Source organism: Marmota monax, unplaced genomic scaffold (genome assembly GCF_021218885.2).
Source record: "Marmota monax isolate L192 unplaced genomic scaffold, Marmota_monax_Labrador192_F-V1.1 WCK01_AAM20220418_F8-fsc00086, whole genome shotgun sequence".
In the NCBI taxonomy this organism is placed as follows: Eukaryota; Metazoa; Chordata; class Mammalia; order Rodentia; family Sciuridae; genus Marmota; species Marmota monax.
In genome coordinates this window covers 6,248,690-6,267,706 of record NW_026693086.1, presented here as the reverse complement: position 1 = coordinate 6,267,706, position 19,017 = coordinate 6,248,690, and the positions used below count along the sequence as shown (strand labels likewise).

General features: G+C 44.8%; 1 protein-coding gene and 1 long non-coding RNA gene across 2 annotated transcripts; one reads left to right on the top strand and one right to left on the bottom strand.

Annotated features, from left to right (window-relative positions):
* Positions 1–1,143: 1,143 nt before the first annotated feature.
* LOC124099327 (uncharacterized) lies at positions 1,144–16,171 on the bottom strand. Its single transcript, XR_006853928.2, has 2 exons — positions 16,051–16,171; positions 1,144–1,735 (listed from the first exon to the last, which is right to left on the bottom strand). It is a non-coding gene; the product is annotated as an uncharacterized LOC124099327 (long non-coding RNA).
* Positions 12,922–18,727, top strand: LOC124099325 (zinc finger protein 689). The gene is made up of 3 exons (XM_046454358.2): positions 12,922–13,478; positions 13,671–13,784; positions 15,425–18,727. The coding sequence occupies exons 1-3, from the start codon at positions 13,274–13,276 to the stop codon at positions 16,600–16,602; spliced, it is 1,497 nt and encodes a 498-aa protein (XP_046310314.1). The 5' UTR covers positions 12,922–13,273; the 3' UTR covers positions 16,603–18,727.
* Positions 18,728–19,017: the final 290 nt, after the last annotated feature.

Here is a 19,017-nt window from a genome sequence, read left to right as displayed (position 1 = left end):
AAGGAACTGTTCAATATCAGTAACTTTTCTAGGCAATTTCACTCTCTTAGATTCCAGGTGGCAATGGGTTGCTTCCACTTTTGGGGAATATGGGGGGGGAGCAGTTTTCTTAAAGTAACCATTAACTTTTTTCTCCACACACCCCTTGTTCACTGAATGTCATGGAGACAGAGGGCTACAGTGCTGGGAACCAAATTCAGCTCTATCTGCCTCAGAGAATCACTTTCTTGAAATAAGTACCTACCATAAGCCCCATACTTTAAATTTAAGATGACATGTCTGTGAGAAAAGTAGTATGAACTCAATTTCACTGATGAAAAAAAACTTACATTGGCAAGTTGTAGTAACTTGCTTACATCACATAGCTACCACAAGATGGAGCCAGGATTTAAGGGATATTCCCCTGACTCTGTAACCTGAGCTCTTTCCCCTGAACTAGGAGCCTATCATATATCCTGTGCCTTATGGTCTTTAAAGGGGGTGAATGGGATGAGGGTGCACTGAAGACCACCAGAAGTAGAAACATAACCTATTTTTTGGAGACGGGGTGGAGAACCACAAGGGAAAGGGAAAGTAAACATTTTTTTTCTTTCAATATATTTGAGCAACTGCTGTGCCAAAAGAATAGCCATATAACACAATGGTTAGAACACATGGGTTTCAGAGTTGGATGCATTGGTTCAATTGAGCACTCCTTGACTTATCAGTGTGACTTTGGAATTTTCTTGCTGGACTAAGTGTGAGCCTCCCCAATTGCGAAACAAGATTATCAGTTTCATGGGATTGTTTTAAGAATCAAATGAGATTTTTGAAATGCTTCTGCCCAGTACCTGGCACATTATGTTGTTGTTTGTATTACTACTGCTACAGTATGAGGTGCTTAGGAGCAATATAGAATACGGTTCTGATTTTACCCACTCTGCCCTCAAGAGTAGTGGAGAGGACACTTCTGTAAGTCACTAAAGTCTCACAGGCATCTAGGCCTGATCTGAGTCGCTCAAGGGCGTGATGTCTTACAAGGGAAACCCCTAGTGATAAGGTCAGTGGGCAGAGCATTGAATGTGCAGCCAGATAGGTCTGGGATAGGCTGTTGCACACCTGGCACGCTGTAAAAGTTCCATAAATATGCTCAGCACTCTAGAATTAACTTCTCTCAGGACAGGAGCCCAGTTTATTTTACAGCCAGGACACACTCTTGAAAGCCTTGTGGACCAAGGGAACAAAAGCAGCCAAGGGAGAATCACGCTGAACTACATGGCCTCAATACATGATTACCTCCTCTGAACCTCCTCCATCTTGCGCATAAACAGCTGTCAGTCGTTACCTAGCAACAGCGTCCTAGAGTCTGGTCCAAGACACCAATCAGCGCTTTATTTCGATGAGGCGAGTTGTCCAATCACCGCGCACTTTCGGAAGCCAAGTCTTCTAGTCTGTCTCCGCCATAGCCAATGAGGGGGTAGGAATTTTAAGAACCTGGGCTGAACCTGCTTAACTGTTTCTTATCTGATAAGATCAAATGGAGGAAATGAGTGGAAAGCCTCAGAATGCTTGTGAATGATGGTCTTAAAGGGTCGCCGCCATATTCTCTTAGGGTATTGTTTGTTCCGTTGTTCATTTTGGTACCAAAGTGTCCCACGCCGTGGTGATTCCTCCATTCTGGCCGCAACTCGGCCCCGTGTGAGGCTAGTTCAAGGCCGGCTGAGATGTAGGGTCCAGCAGAGTGGCTCCCTCTCATCTGGAAAATACAGTGGTGTGATCATGGGGCTGAAGCATTCAGCTGGGGATGGGGATCAGGGAGGGTTCAAGGCGCTGCCCCCAGCCAGGTTCCCCATCCTGAGCCCAAAAAAACTGAATCTGTGCATAGGAGGCTGAGGGTTGTGAGCTTCTTCGTGGCGATCGTGTATTTCTTCTTGCCGGAGTGGTGAAGTCTGGGGCAGGGATAGAAAACCCTGTATTGGACGGTGATACGAGAGATCAGCCGCCACTTGGGGGCGCTCAGTGAGGCCGTTTAGGACCTTCACTCCGCCCATTTCTGCTCACTCATTTATGCAAAATGTTACTTAACCAGTTCTTGAGCGAGAGCTGCAGATGCAAAGAATACACAGAGGGCTCAAAACTGCTTGGAGGGGACAGGGAACGGACGAAAGAGAATATTGAGTTGGGCTGAGGTTAGGGGGCGACTGTTCCAAATGCCTCCTGGCAACCTTAGTGTGTGTGTGTGTGTTGTATAATTTACCATGACCATATTTCTATGTCTGACTATTTCTCCTCAGCAAGGGTTTTTTGTTTTGGTGACAGCTTTCTTGGGTATTAGTCACATACCATTACAACTAACTCATTTTCAATGCACAATTAAATGGGTTTTAGTGTATTCCCAGAGTTGTATACCCATCACCACAATAAATTTTAACACATTTTCATTAATCTCCCAAAGAAATCCCACACCTCTTGGCCATAACTTCCTCCATTCACCCCTTCTCCAGGCCTTAGCAAAAATTAATCTACTTTCTATCTCTATACATTTGCTCATTTGGGGTCCATATAAATGAAATCATAAGGCTTGGATTTGGGCAGTGGGTGGGGGGGGGGCTTGATACTGGATTAACACAGATGCTTTACCATTGAGTCACATTCCCAATTCTCCCCTCTATTTTTGTTTTTAAGTCATTCATATTTTATTTCCATCCCCTGGGGTAAGGCCAAACCCACCTGCTCTGAATACCGTTTTTTATTTTTTTTCCCTATATTTTTAGTTGTGGATGGACACAATACCTTTATTTTATTTGTTTTTTTATGTGACTCTGAGAATCAAACCCAGTGCTTCACATGTGATAGGCAAGCACTCTACCTTTGAGCTACAACCCCAGCCCTGAAAAACTTTTCTCCTCATTAAAATTCTTCCTCCCAGGACCTGCCAGGTATGGTCTTACGTTGCCATGGCAACTAGCCTGGCCTTTGTCCCAATCTACTTGATGAAACATTATCTTCAGGATTCTCCAGATTCAGTCACTAATTTTTGTTTCCCCCCAAAAGGTAGTTTCAAAGGGCTATGTTTTTCCAGATGGGCCCAACCTCCTTTCAGTCTAGGAAGAAGGGGCCTATTCTAATTCACTTAGGTTATGCCAGAGGTGGCCCTCAGGAGTATAGAGACTTATAATTCTCTACTACTGCTATGCTTGAAACTCAGTTGACATTCATACATGCAAATTCATCTTCTTTCTGGCTTGGTCCAAATTTCTCACAAATCCATAGAAGTCTCTTGAAGACACTTAGTACACAATTTCTAGACAACCATGCCCTGGAATGATCCACGCACTCCCACCATCCTGGTCTCCCACCTCCAGCAAACCCATTATGATGTGAAGACATTTCTGTGACACACTGGATAATCTTGGATTGCAACACCAGAAAAATATGGAAACAAGGCTCTCAGACTTTGTCAGGTAAACGGAAACTACCTGGTTATACTCCCTCATCATGAAGCCCCTGCAACAGAATGGGGGAAAATATTCTCAGCTTCTTCCAAATAAGACACTTGTAGCTGTAAATAACAAGTTCAATTTCTGCCCCAGTAGGCTTTATATGCTTCTGTGTGGAACATAAAATAAGCTTTGAGGTGTTGGAGTCATTATTCTGCTAATCTGGCTTCTTTTATAATTGCTAAAGGAGATTTCTATTTCAATAACTACAAGTTCCATGGATATTAAAATACTTTTAAGCTTTATTTATGTGAGTTTCCCTAAAACACACAAAATTACCAGTGTTAATTTGAGATAGGTGGGCTCCCATAGAGAGAGCAAAAAACAATCTTAGTAGATGGAGACTCAGATCTATGAGCATGACCACTTGTGCTTATCTCTTTAATTAGATGAATAAGATCTCCAGCTAATGCTTGTAGATCAACTAATTTATTTAATCTCATCAGATTCAAAGACCTGCACAATGTGCCCAGAACTGATTTATGGTATTCTCCTTAATTAGGAAGAAACAAATGATTGACATACCATCTGATTTTTACAATAGCTTGCCTGGGAGTCTGCAATTTTCTGCGCAAGCAAAATACATATATTGTCATAGAGCTCAGTCCTGGCTGCATCATTTGTCTTCTCTGAGAGATAAAGATACTTCTCTGAGACACTGTAATTGTGGCATGCATGCTTTGCTTTACTGTCCTATAATAAATCTTTGTGCTTTGCTCAGACATATCCTGAAAGTCTTTTCAGTGGTGTAAGTCAAGAACTCACCTGGGCCAGAAGGTTCCACTGCCCCCTTGATAAGACATCCTTGGACCCTATCTGGTGACAATTTCATCTCTGGTTCTGAGCCCTGCATCAAGAATTTCCTTTCCATCAATACACTCAGGGAAGCTAGTCTGATTGATAGATAAACAGACATGTGTGGAACATCTTTAACAATGAGAATTAGTAAATATCCAGAGGTCTCAGTTTAATTTACCATATGGAATGTGAAAAAAAAAAAAAAACACATGCACAGGTATATGGAGATATTCATAACAGACCACCCAGCCTGTGTAGAACCATTTATTACTAACACTAAAAAACAAATTTGAAAACCCAACACACAATATCATGTTCACACAGGGGTCATGAAGTGCCCTGTGTGTATCCCCAGTCTAGAGTCAGGCTACAGGAATGTAAATTTCACTTCTTTCCCCAGGGGTGAGTTCACATATACCTACTCCACTTTTCCCCCAAAGACTTGTAAGAATGGGCCTCAGGCTGCCATGACCACTATGATTGTCCCAGTTTCCCCTCTCTACTTGGTGATGAATTGTCCCCAAGTTTGCATTGCTGCTCTACTAAGGCAAGGTACTTAAGCTGGTACCTTCTTTGCTGTGTCCAATGAATCTTCTCTTATTCTAGTCAGTGGAGGCTTATTCCAATTCACCCATGTCCTGTCAGAAGTAGCCCTTAGGAACATGAAGATTTCCACTTCTGGGTCCCTATACCTTCTACTCAGGGGTAGAAACCCAGCATATTTTTGACCCGGTCCCAGATTATCTCCCAGGAACTCAGAGAGAAACCTGTCAGCAACTCAGGTGTCCTTCAACATTCTAAATTCATCTTCTTTGCTACCTGGTCACAGCTTCTCTCCCAGGTTTTCACAGATATCCTTTGGAGGCCTAGGTTTTACCAAACCTGACCTTCGGGTGTGTGGAGCCTTTTAGCTCTGGACCATTCTTTTGATAAATTGTGTGTTCTTCACAGCTCCAAATCCATCTCCTCACTGGCCTGGCCCTAGCTTCTCTACCAGACATTTACATAGATCATTCAAGTCCTAGCACTCAGGTGCTATGAGGTGGTCTCTCTGTGTGACCAACTTAGGGATAGGGCTTTGGGTATTTTCATTTCAGTTCCCTTCTCTGGGACGAGTTGAAGATGACCCAGATTTTCTGTCATCTTCAAACACAGAACTGCAAGAGTGAATTTATCTGTTGCTTTCAGGCTATGCAGCAAGAAATTTTCTTTCCCCCAACACATTTGGGGACACTAGTCTCCTGTGGGGTGAGACGATGCTCAATTGTGCTGAAAAACAGTACTCCACAATAATAAAAATTATTTCTCCAAGGAACTCCCAGCAATGTCCTCAGGCTTTCATGTTCACCAGATATGCCTGGTGTCCCAATTCCACTAAATAATACATTGTCTTAGGATCCCCAGCTTCAAAGTTGATACTCCATTAGGGAAAGGTATTTTAGTGGCCCATGCCTTTCCAGTCTTTTCCAACCAGTCTCCTCCTAGACTGAGCAGAGGTGGCTCATTCCCATTCACCTAGATTCTGTCAGCAGTGACTTTCAGGAGTGTGGAGTCTTCAAGATCTGGGATCATCTGCCTGCAAGTCAGGTATCCTTTGCATTTCCAAAGTCATCTTTTCTTGGTGTGACCTGAGTGTGACCTCACCAAGGTCAAAGGAGAAGCAGATGACCAAGGGTGTCTCGACTTAGTACTGAGTTCAGTTTCCTTTTTCTCAAATAGACCACTGATGGAGAAACCTCTCCAAACATTGGCTCTCAAGTTCGCCAGGCACCTTGCATCCTCTGCATGGAAGTGGGGTTGCTTAGAGCCAGGGCTGCCCAAGAAAACTAGAGCAAGGGCTGCTCTTGAGTCCCTTTGTGGGTCACCAGTTTTGATATCAAAAGTTCAGTCCTTGTCCCTGATGCCAATTTAATAAAGAGGACATGGTTTTGAGAAAAAGGAAAAAGAAATTTTATTGCTTTGCCAATAAAGGAGAAACACAGGGGACTCCTGTCCCAGAGGCTGCGATTCTCCCCCAGCCCTTTTTATTTTAAGTGAGTGTCTCATTAAGTTGCTTAGGGTCTTGCTAACTTGCTGAGGTGGTTTCAAACTTGTGATCCTCCTGCCTCAGTCTCCTGAGTTGTTGGGGTTATAGGTGTGTGCTGCTGCTCCAGACAAACATGTGTCTGGCATCTTCCCTTGGCATAATAGTTTAAAGATTCATCCATGTTGTAGCACACATCATCATATCATTTTTATTATTATTTTACTGAACCCAAGACCACACATATCCTAAGCACATGCTTTACCCCTGAGCTGGATCCCAGGCCCCCTACATTTTAAAAAATATACTCAATTTTTTACAGCAGTTTCAGGTTAACAGCAAAACTAAGTGGAAAGTAGAATTCCAATATCTCTCTGCCCTACCCCCTCAACACACACTTCTCCCACTATCAATATCCCCCACCAGATTGATACATTTATTAAAATTAATGAAGCTATCAAGACCCAAAATCTTTATCATTATCTCCCAAAATTTACAGTTTACATTAGGGTTTACTTTTGGTGTGAAACCTACATCTTGCGGTTTGGAATAAATGAAGCCACCATTATAGTATCATTCAGATAGTTTCGATATCCTAAATAATCCTCTGTGTGTTCCACCTATTCTGTCTCTCCCTACAATCCCTGCCTGGCAACCAGATTTTTGTTGTTGCTTTTATGTGTATTTTTTTTTTCTTTCTAGGCATTGAACCAGGGGCACATTACCACTGACCCACATCCCCAGTCCTTTTTATTTTTAGACAGGGTCTCATTAATCTGCTGAGGCTGGGGACTCATGATCCTCCTGCCTTGGCCTCCAGAATCACTAGAATTACAGGTACATCACTGCTGCCTGGATGAGATTATTTTTTGGTACTGGGGATTGAACCCAGGGGCACCATAACCACTGAACCACATTCCCAGCCCTTTGTATTTTGAGACAGAGTCTCTCTAAATTGCTGAGGCTGGCTTTGAACTTATCATCCTCCTGCCTTAGCTTCCTGAGTTGCTGATATTACAGGCCTGTCCTGTGGTCACCCAGCCCGGTTTGAAAATAACTGCTTTTAATGTAATTTCTCTGATTTTCTCCATATTTCAGTTAGTTGGAGACTATTATTGACTTTTTTTTCCCCTTCACTGATTCACAATGCATTTAGAACTCAGAAGTGAGAGACCCTGACATAATTCCTGTCAGTGCTTACTAATGTGGCATAGGCACACACACACACACACACACACACATCTTTGCACAGTTTTGTGTCTCCCTCACTAGGTTGTAAGCGCCTCTGAGAATAGGCACATTACCTGACCATTACCTTTCTCAGTTCTTAGCCTTAGGCTTGGAGTTACCCTGATTAGATAAAACCAAAGAGCCAGGCTGGTGCTTGAGGACTAACCTTCAGTGAAGTGTAGTGGAAACCTTAGAATCAGAAAGGTGGTGAGGGAATCTGAACTGTGGGAAGAAAAATTTGTTTAGTTCCCTGCTATACTATATGCCCAGGCACCTAGAACTGTGTTGTCTGTCAGTAGGATATTAACAAATGTGTGTATGCTGTTTCAGCCTTGGTACAAAGGAAGGGAAGAGTCCCCGAGAGGCACAGATTGAGCTTGGGCAAAGGTGGGCTGAGCTCTGGTTCACTGTCCCTCTCTCCAAAGCCCAGAACAGTGCTGGGCACATAGCCGGTGAACCTGAAGTCTGAACTTGGTGATATTCAGACCTCAGACTAGATGTTGCTCAGGCAGAAGTTCTGCTCCCTGGCTACTGCCAGCTTCCAGCAAACTGGAATGTTTGGCCAAGACCCAATTCAAAGGATTGTACTTTGCTTTCTGCCAAGATCCCAAGGAAGAGGCTAAGCGCCTGGGGTCTGGCATAGGTAGGAAAAAGGAGCAGATGTGGAAGTCAGCCTTTCTTAGGTTCCCCTTTCCCCAGCAGTCCCTGTCCATGCACAGCTCCGCTCTTTATGGGCCCCAGTTGGTAAGAAACCTCTGAACCATCTCTTCCAAAGTTCCTTCCCCAAGATTTGGAGTCTCGCTCACATTCAAGGATAGCTGATCACAATGAGGTGGAAGGGAGGAGGCAGAGTGGGGATTGGGGTCTTCTTTTTTTTTTTTTTTTTTTTTTTTTGCTGAGTACCCACAGTATTGCTGTCCAATCAAGCTTTTGTCAACCTTAGGCATGTTCTGCATTGGTGCTGTCCCCCAGAGCAGCCACTGGCCACATGTGGTTATTTAGCATTTGAAATGTGGCTAGTGTGCCTAAGGAATGAATGCTTACTTTTGATTAATAAAAGCCTTTTCTGATTGGCCTCAGCTTGACACTAGAAGCATCACAGAGCTGTCTATTTCTTATTCTATGTATGTGCGTGCGTGCACGCGTGCATGCGCATACTAAGCATGTGCTCTTATCACTGAGCTGCACATCCCCCCACCATAGAACTTACTTTTTTTTGCTGGGGGGGGGGGTACTAGGGATTGAGCCCAGGGCCTATGTAAGTTTGGCAAGTGCTCTATCACTGACTTACATCCCCATCCCTTTTAAAAATTTTTTTGAGACAGGGTCTTGCCAAGTTGCCCCAGCTGGTCTCAAACTTGTGATCCTCTTGTTTCATTTAGTGTCTTGAGTAGCTGGGGTTAGTTACAGTTGTGTGCCACCACACCTGGGTTCCCAAAATATTCTTTATGTAAAGAATTTGATGATTTGGCACCTAACAATTAGGATAAAAACTGTCTTTTTAAATTTGTTTTCTGTTCCTCCTAAGTTTTTTTTTTTTAAATTTTTTAGAAGTCTGTTTCCATTGAAATGCCCATTTTTACTATCTTTAACCAGGGAAAGGTGCCAGCTTACCCCTGAAACAAATTCAGCCTTTCCTTATAAGAATCCTATACAAGATTGGATGTCAGCAATAAGGAAGAATTCTAGAAAAGTGATGGTACTTTTGTCTGAAAATGGGAAGCTGCTGCCTTTGGTAGGTGGAGTTTCTCTGAATTTGAGATTTGCACATAGGTCCTACACCTTGAAAGAGCAGACAATCTTGTGTGCTGTTCTATCCTCACATATAGCTGCCCGATTCAAGAACACAGCTTTCAAAACACCCTATAATTTTCAGTTCAAATTCTCTTGTCTTGTGGAAAGCAAGAGAAAGAAGGTAGAAATAATCAAGAGACTTGATCCTCGGGCTGGAATGCACCCCAGAGGTAAAGCTCCTGAGTTCAATCCCCAGTACCACCGAAAGAAGAAGAAAAAATATAATCATCCTTACAAGGACTCTACAAGGTGAGTTTTGAATGATATCTATATTAGTGTGCCATGTATTTAGTTAAAACTCAACACCATTTAGTTATATTTTAAATTTTTTTTCTTTTAGTTGCCAATGGACCTTTACTTTATTTATTTATATGCAGTGCTGAGAATTGAACCCAGTGCCTCACACATGCTAGGCAAGCGCTCTACCACTGAGCCACAACCCCCGCCCTAGTTTTATTTTTTGTGTGGCTTTTGATGTGTAGACTCTTGGGGTCTTCTGTAACCTTCTCTGCAATGGGCCATTTTACTTCAATAGGAGCCTTGCTTCACCTGATGCCCAGTGTGGATCCAGAAATTTATACAGAGGGAGAAGGGACTCTGCTCTCACACTAAGTCCTGGTTACTTCTTTCTCCAACAAGTTTCCCTATAATTAAGAGCATCTGACTCTGCTTATCAATATCCCACCTTAGTGGGTTGGGGATATAACTCAGTTGGTAGAGTGCCTGCCTCACATACACAAGGCCTGGGTTCAATCCCCAGCACCACACACACCAAAAAAGATCCCACCTTAGTGGCTCCCACCAGGATGATGGCAAACCTTGCCAAACAGGGCTTGTGCAACCAAGAGCCAGGATAAGTTTGCACCATTAAGTTTGACCTGCCTTCCCACTGCATGGACGTGGGCAGAGGGCCCAGGACCTTCTGACCTCCATATTTAATCTTTCTTTCCTTTCTTATTCAACTTCATCTTCTGGTTTAGTTGTGTATCAAGGCAAGCTGACTGCAGATTTTTTTTTTTTTTTTTTTGGTATTGGGAATTGGACTCAGGTGTGCTTTACTTTTGATCTACACTCCCAGCCCTTTTTATTTCTTATTTTGAGAGAAGTTCTTGTTAATTTGCTGAGGTTGCCCTTGAACTTGCAATCCTCCTGCCTCAGCCTCCCAAGTTGCTGGGATTATAGTATGTGCCACCATGCCTGGTGACTACAGAGAACTGATTCCTTCCCCACTTCCTTTCAAGTGAAATATCTGCTATTCATTTGCCTTTTTATTCCCTTAGCAGCCTACATTTACACTCATATTTTCCCAACTTAACTGTGTGTACACAGAAGGAGTAGTACAAACCTACCAGTTCAGCTTGCAAACTTCCTGAAACATTAGTAGGTCATATATTCCTATAAACTTATTTCAAAGCTTCCTAATACACAGGATGAAGTCCACTAATGTCAGGTGTCAACTAACCTTTTCAGTTTTACCACCACTGACTACATCAGAAAATATCATTATTCTCTTCATACCTAGAACTTTCCTGAAGTCCTAGCTTTGTGCCATAGACCTTTGTAGCTATGATTCAACGGTTTATTCAATAAATGTCTATTGAGCACCACAGTCCTCCCTAAATCCCACACCTTCATAGGCCAAATTCATCATACCTGGTGAATCAATCTGGAAAGAAAGAAGCATTGTTTGTTACTTATCCTGGCAACTCTGATATTCCATTAGTTCCCCTATTTAGTTCAACAAACAGCCACTTAGCCCTGAGCAAGAACTCAATTAATGTTTTTGGTTTTGACCTTTTTTTAATGGGGTCTCTGTTAACCAGGTTGGTCTTTGGTCTTAAAATGATCTCACATGATCCTCCTATCTCAGCCTCCTGAGTAGCTTGGATGATAGGTAAGCACCACAGCACTAGGCTGAGATGGCAGTAATTGCATTTATTTAGTTAATGCAGAATGTTAAGGGCAGGATTTTTTTTAATCACCTCTATTCAAATATCTTTCTCATAATTTCTTATTTTGTGATTCCTATCTTTACTTTATGAAGGCTAAAGGGTTACTGTTTTCACTACAGTAGGTGCTTTTAAATATTGATTACTGGATTAGAAAGATTTCTATGTTGCCAGCTAAGAGAGATGGCAAATGGGCCAGGCACACAGGTGCACACCTGAAATCCCAGAGACTTGGGAGGCTGAGGCAGGAGGATCACAAGTCTAGGTCAGCCTCAGCAACTTAGTGAGGCCCTAAGCATTTCAGTGAGACCCTGTCTCAAAATAAAAAGGGGCCAGGAGTTTGGTTCAGTAGCAAAATATCTGTGGGTTCAATCCCCACTACCAAAGAAAAAAAGAAAAGAGATGTGGTAAATGGTATATTCTCCTGCCCCCAGTATCCCTGGGTGATGGCATTGAGCTACAAAACTCTGTACCATAATGCACACAAATGGGAACTGATGGGAAATATGTGTGGCTTGTTCTCTCAACATTTGTGTGTGTGTGTGTGCGCGCGCGCGCACCTGCATGCCTTTTACATGTTTGTTGCATTCGGTTATTACTGGTTGTGAATTTGCTTCACTAGACTGTAAACTCCATTCAAAGCATAACCCATGAGTTATTTCTGTAATTTTGTCTCCCCTAACTGCCTAGCAGTATTCTATGAACAATGAACAAAAGTTGTTAGAATAATGTATGGAGATTAGGCAAAAGACCAAACCTGAGACCAAGAATTCAGACTGATTCCTGAGTTAGCAAGCAAATCAGGATAGTCAAGTGGTATGAATAAAAACCTTGTCAACCTCAGGTCTAATTTTGGTTCCCCTCCTCACTAGCGATATGATCCTGGAAACGCATATTCCCTCTTAAGAAATTTCTTTAAACTGGGATGATATCCATCAACTCACGAAAATGGCAGCAAAGGATAAAATGAGGCACCAAGTGGTGGCACACACCAGTAACCCCAGGAACTCCTGAGGCGGAGGTAGGAGAATTGCAAGTTGGAGACTAGCATCAGCAATTTATCTAGACCCTGGGGGTGTGGAAAAGCAACCCGGGTTCCATCATCTTTACGGTAAAAATAAGTAAATAAAAAATAAATATTAAAAAATTAAAAAAGGCTAAGGATCTTTCTCAATGGTAGAGCACGCCTGGGTTCAATCCCTAATACGGGGGGGGGGGGTAAAAAAAGAGGGAGAAGAGAAAGGAAGGAAGAAGGAAAGAAGGAAGGAAATGAAATGTTTAGTAGGGCGGGCGCGGTGGCCCACGCCCGTTTTCCCAAGATACAAGGGAGATTGAGGCAGGAGGATCCCAAATTCGAGACCAGCCTGGGCAATTTAGTGAGTCATAAATAAATAAACAAAAATAAAGGGCTAGGGGTTAGCTCAGTGATAGAGCACTTGGCTAGCTAGCATAAGAAAGGCCAAGGTTCTGAGTTCAATTTCTTTCAAACACTGCACTAATGGTCCAGCTTCCTGCCCTTATGCTTTCGTTGGCTTCGTTCAAACAGGCCGCCTTCCCCAGAAACCAATCAGAATGTTCGATCTTCAGTCGCGGGCCAATGAACAAGAGTAACAGGGAGACGGGGGTGAAAGGGCGTGAAGCCTAGTCTCGGCGCCATTGCACTTTAGGGCAAAAAGGTTAGGAAGCCGGCATGGCGCTCCGGTCAATAAAATCGATAGCTGGAAGCTGTCTATGTTACATGCAAAGGCGGTGCAGTAGCAGCGCCGCCATTTTCCCCGAAGGCATCTTCCGGTGCCTTTCACCCAAGTTCGGGCAGGAGTTTCCTGAATAACAGCGAGGGGTTTCCGTTATCCCCGCAGGCTGCCGATTCTGATTCCCTCCGGGCCTTCCCGGCCACGCTCAGCCCCGGGCTGGTGGGGGCTCCTAAATCTTGGGGTTCGTCATCGCCCAGAGGTCCGGGCTGGGAAGGGAAAGGCCGTGGCGCGGGTTTCTCAGGTCCAATGGCGCCGCCTTCGGCTCCGCTCCCTGCTCGGGGACAAGGAGAGGCCGGACCTAGTCGGAGAAGGGGAAGGAGGCCAAGGGCCTTGAAGTTTGTGGACGTGGCCGTGTACTTCTCACCTGAGGAGTGGGGGTATCTGCGGCCCGCGCAGAGGGCCCTGTACCGAGACGTGATGCGGGAGACTTACGGCCACCTGGGCGCGCTCGGTGAGGCCCGCCCCACTCCGCTTCCGCGGGGCCTAGAAGGGAAGAAGGAGTTTGGGGGCGGGGGCGGGCAGGGAGATCAGGGTCCTGTCCTGCGACCAGGTTTGTGTCAAGGGAGAGGGCAGACTGTCGGCAGCAGTAGCCATCGGGTGGATTATCTGGGGATAGCCCTCTGACTTGGTTCTCCTTCTCCAGGATGTGCAGGTCCTAAGCCAGCCCTCATCTCCTGGCTGGAACGAAATACCGATGATTGGGAACCGGCTGCCCTAGATCCGCAAGAGTATCGGAGAGGATTAACAGTCCAGAGGAGTGAGTGAAAATGCCCACGGAGAGCCTGCAACCCTCCTATAGTGTTCTAGCCTCTAATGACTTAGTACTGAGTTTTGTTCTGGCTAGGGGTACCCATAATCCATTCTGTGTTGCTGCTACACTTTATTCATTTTCAGGGCGTCAGGTTGTTTGTTTGTTTGCTTTGCAGTGTTGGGAATTGAACCCAGGGCTTGGTGCATGCTACGCAAGTGATATACCACTGAGCTACATCCTCAGCCCAGGGTCTTGTTTTTGATGGTATGGGGTTGGTCCACAAACAAAGATTATCAAGTCAATTTTCAAACTAACCACCTGCTGTACTCCATTGTGTGTGTGAATGATCAGTGAGCTTTTTAAAATAGCCACTCTCCTACCTCCTTCCCAGGATCCCTGTCGTGTCCTCCTTTAAATTGGACTCTGACCGAAACACCTTAAATTTCTGTTTTTGGGTTTGGTTGAAGGGAGCAAGGGACCTCATGGGGGAACACTGCCTGGGATGCAGCCCAATTCCCCCAACCCCCAGGTGGAGCCCAGGGTAGCAGGTGCTCCACCACTGAGCTACATCCCCAGCCCTTTTTATTGTAAGACAGGATCTTCTCAGTTACTGAAGACTCAAACTTGCAATCTTTCTGCCTCAGCATCTGGGAGTAACTAGGTTTACAGACATGCATTGCTTCATCCAGCCTCTTTATGCTTTTATGGCAGTGTGACCCTAAGTGGTGAAAAACATTTCTCCTCAAGATCAAGTAAGGCTCTGGTCAAGTCCATTCAGGTAGAAAGACCCCAGATCTGCCCACAGGGGCAGAAAGAACTGTTTGGGCTGGAGTTTCTGAGCCAGATTCTATAAGGCCACAGGTATTTCTTAAGATTTAGATCTGATCATATTTCCTTATTTAAAAACTTTCAGTTAGTTTTTGCCAAGGTTATCAAATGGCTGTTGTTTATATCTAAGTCATTTGAGGAACTTGGTAACAAGTACAGATACCAACACCCCACCCCAGATGCCCTTATTCTGTCTTGTGAATGTCTATGAGTTTATATTTCTTTTTTAATAGCTCCATTGATTTGGATGTGCACCTAGATCTGTGAACCAGTGGGTAAAATATAGTCCAAGGACCTTATTAACAAGACTTACAGCACTGGATCTCAAAATGTGGTTCCAGAGTTCCAGATTAGCAGCATTACTTGAGAACATGTTAGAAATGCAAATTCTTAGACCCTTCCATAGTTTAGCTGAATCCAAAGTTGGCACAATAAAGTTTGAAAGCCATTAGTTAGAGGGTCTTATAACCCAGACACTGCCAGTTTACACCTCATTTATTTCCATTTCTGCCTAATACTCTTTTGGGGGGGGAGGGGTACAGGGGATTGAACCCAGGAATATTTAACCACTGAGCCACATCCCCAGCCCTTTTTTTCTTTTTTTAATATTTATTTTTTGGTTGTAACTGAACACAATGTCTTTATTTTATTTATTTATTTTTATGTGGTGCTGAGGATCTAACCCAGGGCCTGGCTCATGCTAGGCGAGTGCTGTACCACTGAGTAGAGCCTCTGAGTCTATGGGTTTTATAACCTATAACACTGTAAGAACAAGAGCCCAGTATTTCTTAAATTAATTTTTCCCTGTGTCCCTGTAGAAACCAGAAAGAAGAATGGGGAGAAGGAAGCATTCCCACCTAAGGAGGCACCCAGAAAAGGCAAACGGGGACGGAGACCCAGCAAACCCCGATTGATTCCCAGGCAAACGTCTGGGGGCCCCATCTGCCCTGACTGTGGCTGTACCTTTCCTGATCACCCGGCCCTGGAAAGCCACAAATGTGCCCAGAATCTGAAAAAGCCTTACCCTTGCCCAGATTGCGGGCGCCGCTTTTCCTACCCATCCCTGCTGGTCAGTCACCGGCGGGCACACTCTGGTGAGTGCCCCTATGTTTGTGACCAGTGTGGCAAACGCTTCTCCCAGCGCAAGAACCTTTCTCAGCACCAGGTTATCCACACCGGGGAGAAGCCTTACCACTGCCCTGACTGTGGCCGCTGCTTCCGCAGGAGCCGGTCCTTAGCCAATCACCGGACCACACACACAGGCGAGAAGCCCCACCAGTGCCCTAGCTGTGGGCGTCGCTTTGCCTACCCCTCCCTGCTAGCCATCCACCAGCGCACACACACGGGAGAGAAGCCCTACACCTGCCTGGAATGCAACCGTCGCTTCCGCCAGCGCACCGCCCTAGTCATCCACCAGCGCATCCACACTGGTGAGAAGCCATACCCGTGTCCAGACTGTGAGCGCCGCTTCTCCTCCTCGTCTCGCCTGGTCAGCCACCGGCGCGTGCACTCTGGGGAGCGGCCCTACGCCTGTGAGCACTGTGAAGCCCGCTTCTCCCAGCGCAGTACACTGCTCCAGCACCAGCTCTTGCACACGGGAGAGAAGCCCTACCCTTGCCCTGATTGCGGCCGTGCCTTCCGGCGGAGTGGCTCCCTAGCTATTCATCGCAGCACGCACACCGAGGAGAAGCTGCATGCCTGTGACGACTGTGGCCGCCGCTTTGCCTACCCCTCGCTGCTGGCCAGTCACCGACGGGTACACTCGGGCGAGCGGCCCTATGCCTGTGACCTTTGCTCCAAGCGCTTTGCCCAGTGGAGCCATTTGGCTCAGCACCAACTGCTGCACACTGGGGAGAAGCCCTTCCCCTGCCTTGAGTGTGGCCGATGCTTCCGTCAGAGGTGGTCTTTGGCTGTCCACAAATGTAGCCCCAAGACCCAAAACTGTAGCCCTAGATCTGCTATAGGGGGGCCCAGCCAAAGGGGTAATGCTCTTTAGAATGGAAAGGAACTTGTACTTCCTTTCACTTCATGGAGGAATCCAGAGAGGAGTCGTCCTAGGTCACACAGGGCAAAGCAAGAACTAAAATCCAGGCCTTCTGCTTCACATACCTGACCTTTAGTGTATTCTACCACATTGGCTGCCTTACTGTATGTGTCTAAAACAGTCCCATTAGGAGAGGTGACATCATTTTGTTAAATTTTCCAAGCTACCCTGTCCTAAAATAATTTATGTGAGCAGATCCCAGGGCTAAAAAGCTTTTTCATCTATTTTGAGTGCTGTCGGTTTAGTTTGTGCATACAGGATTACCTGTCCCCTTGCATACTGTCAGGAAAATCCCATTTATAGGGAGCAGGACCTCTCATACTCTGCCTCTTTCTCCAAACAAGGCCAAAAAGCTCATTTTTTTCCACCACTCCTGCCAAGTGATCTACTGCTTGCTTGAAAACCCCCCTTGAGGTAGGGGGCTCACTACCTCACAAGGCAGGTCATTTTCTATATGGCAGTCCTTCAAATGACCTAGTTTCTTTTTCTTTTTTCTTTCTTTTTGATACTGGGGATAGATACCAGGACAGTTTGCCACTGAGCTACATCCCTAGCACCTTTTATTTTGAGACAGGGTCTTCCTAAATTGCTGAGGCTGGCCTTGAACTTGAAATCTTCCTGCCTCAGGCTCCCTGAGTAGCAGGGATTACAGATGTAATCCCACTACCCCTGGCAAAGTTTGTTGAATCCTGTAGGCTGATCTCAAACTTGCAATTCTCACCCTCCTGAGTACTTGGAATTACAGGCTACTTCACTGTGCCTGACTTGGTCAATCACCCATTAAATCAGCGTTTCAATTTCCACTTGTGATCTTTCTCTAGTTTTTTTCCCCCCCAGTATCCCTTTTAAAGGGTCATACAAAAATAAGGCAGTACCCATAGTGTATGCTCTATACCTCTTTTATGTATATATATTAGTTTCCAATGGGTCTTTATTTATTTACATGTGGTGTTGAGATTTGAACCCAGTGCCTCACATATGCTAGGCAAGCACTCTACCACTGAGTTACAACCCCAGCTCTACACCTTTGGTCTATACTTGTTTTAACAGCTCTAGGTTGATGAATCTGGGGGCAGCTGTGCTGTACCAGGGCTCTCCTGAGCTGCAGACCTCTAAATTTCCTTTCTTTCTAAATGGCATTTGATAAAGTTATCTGGTTCAAGTTGGTATGAGACATAAGCACACCAAGAATCGGGAGAAAGACTGATTTTTTTTTTTTTTTAAATTGGGAATTTAACCTAGGGGCCAGGGTGCTTTACCACTGAACTATGTCCTCAGCCTTTTTTTTTTTTTTTTTGAGACAGGGTCTTGGTAAAATTATTTAGGGCCTCACTAAACTGCTGAGGCTGACTTTGAACTTGTAATACTCAACTTTCAGAGTTGCTGGGATTACAGGCATGTACCACCATGTCCAGCAGAAAGACTAATCTGTGGTCTAGCAGGTAATAGGGAAAAATGGAACTGGCTTACTATACTTCATCTGGTGGACTTGAATTCACTCCAGGCAGTGGCTGAAAAATCCAGAACCGAGTCTTATTTCTCCCTGATTCTCATGAGAATCAGCACAGAACCTATGAGGCGTCAGTCAACATTTTTTCATAAACTAAATGAGTCCATTCAAGGAGGGTAGAAAGATAGATGACTGAACACAAAGAAGAGTCTTATGTAATGTCCATGCCCACCTCTCCTAATCTCCTAAGGGACCATGGCAGCAGTGTGTCTTAATTTTTGATGTCTCCACAGCACCCACCCAAGGAGGTAGGTGCACAGTAAAGCTTTATTAAATGTGAATGAGGCCTACCACTTTGCCTTGGGCAGCTGCACCAAATTGGAATTGCAAACATGACTCATTCCAACAGTTGGAATGGGTCTTTCTCCTACACTGGTTGTTTTTTCCTACAGTCCTGATCTTCGCTCCAGATTGGGGGAGCAGCTGGGAAGCAGTGTTTTGTAATTACCTCTGTTCAGGTCTTTAGCAAGTTGCATTGTAACTGTCTTGTTTCTCCTTGGATGATGAGCTGCCCAGTGGGCAGGGGTCATATCAGATTTGGACTCATTAAAATATTTGATGAATTAATTATGTTCATTGTGGAATTACTGTTTATAAAATGTAAATCTAATTCCTTAAGAAATCCACTGTTCCAATGGATATCCAGCCTTCCAGACCAGGAGACCTGTCCTGCCCTGCCCTAGCAGAGACCAACTGAAATGGCTGTTGAGTCCCTGTGTTAAAACCAGCTCTTTTCCTTACCTATTATCACCAGGCTTGTCCAAGTATTTCCTCATGTAGGAAGCTTATTTATGTTAGGGCTTGAATCCAGGGCTTATACTTGCTAGTCAAGTACTTAACCACTGAGCTGCACCTCC

What these genes read in the sequence shown, in the direction of transcription:
- LOC124099325 (XM_046454358.2), top strand. Translation starts at nt 13,274, where the DNA reads ATGGCGCCGCCTTCGGCTCCGCTCCCTGCTCGGGGACAAGGAGAGGCC. An exon ending in CGGCCACCTGGGCGCGCTCG is followed by an intron (nt 13,479 to 13,670) that starts GTGAGGCCCGCC and finishes CTCCTTCTCCAG; the next exon opens with GATGTGCAGGTCCTAAGCCA. An exon ending in AGGATTAACAGTCCAGAGGA is followed by an intron (nt 13,785 to 15,424) that starts GTGAGTGAAAAT and finishes GTGTCCCTGTAG; the next exon opens with AAACCAGAAAGAAGAATGGG.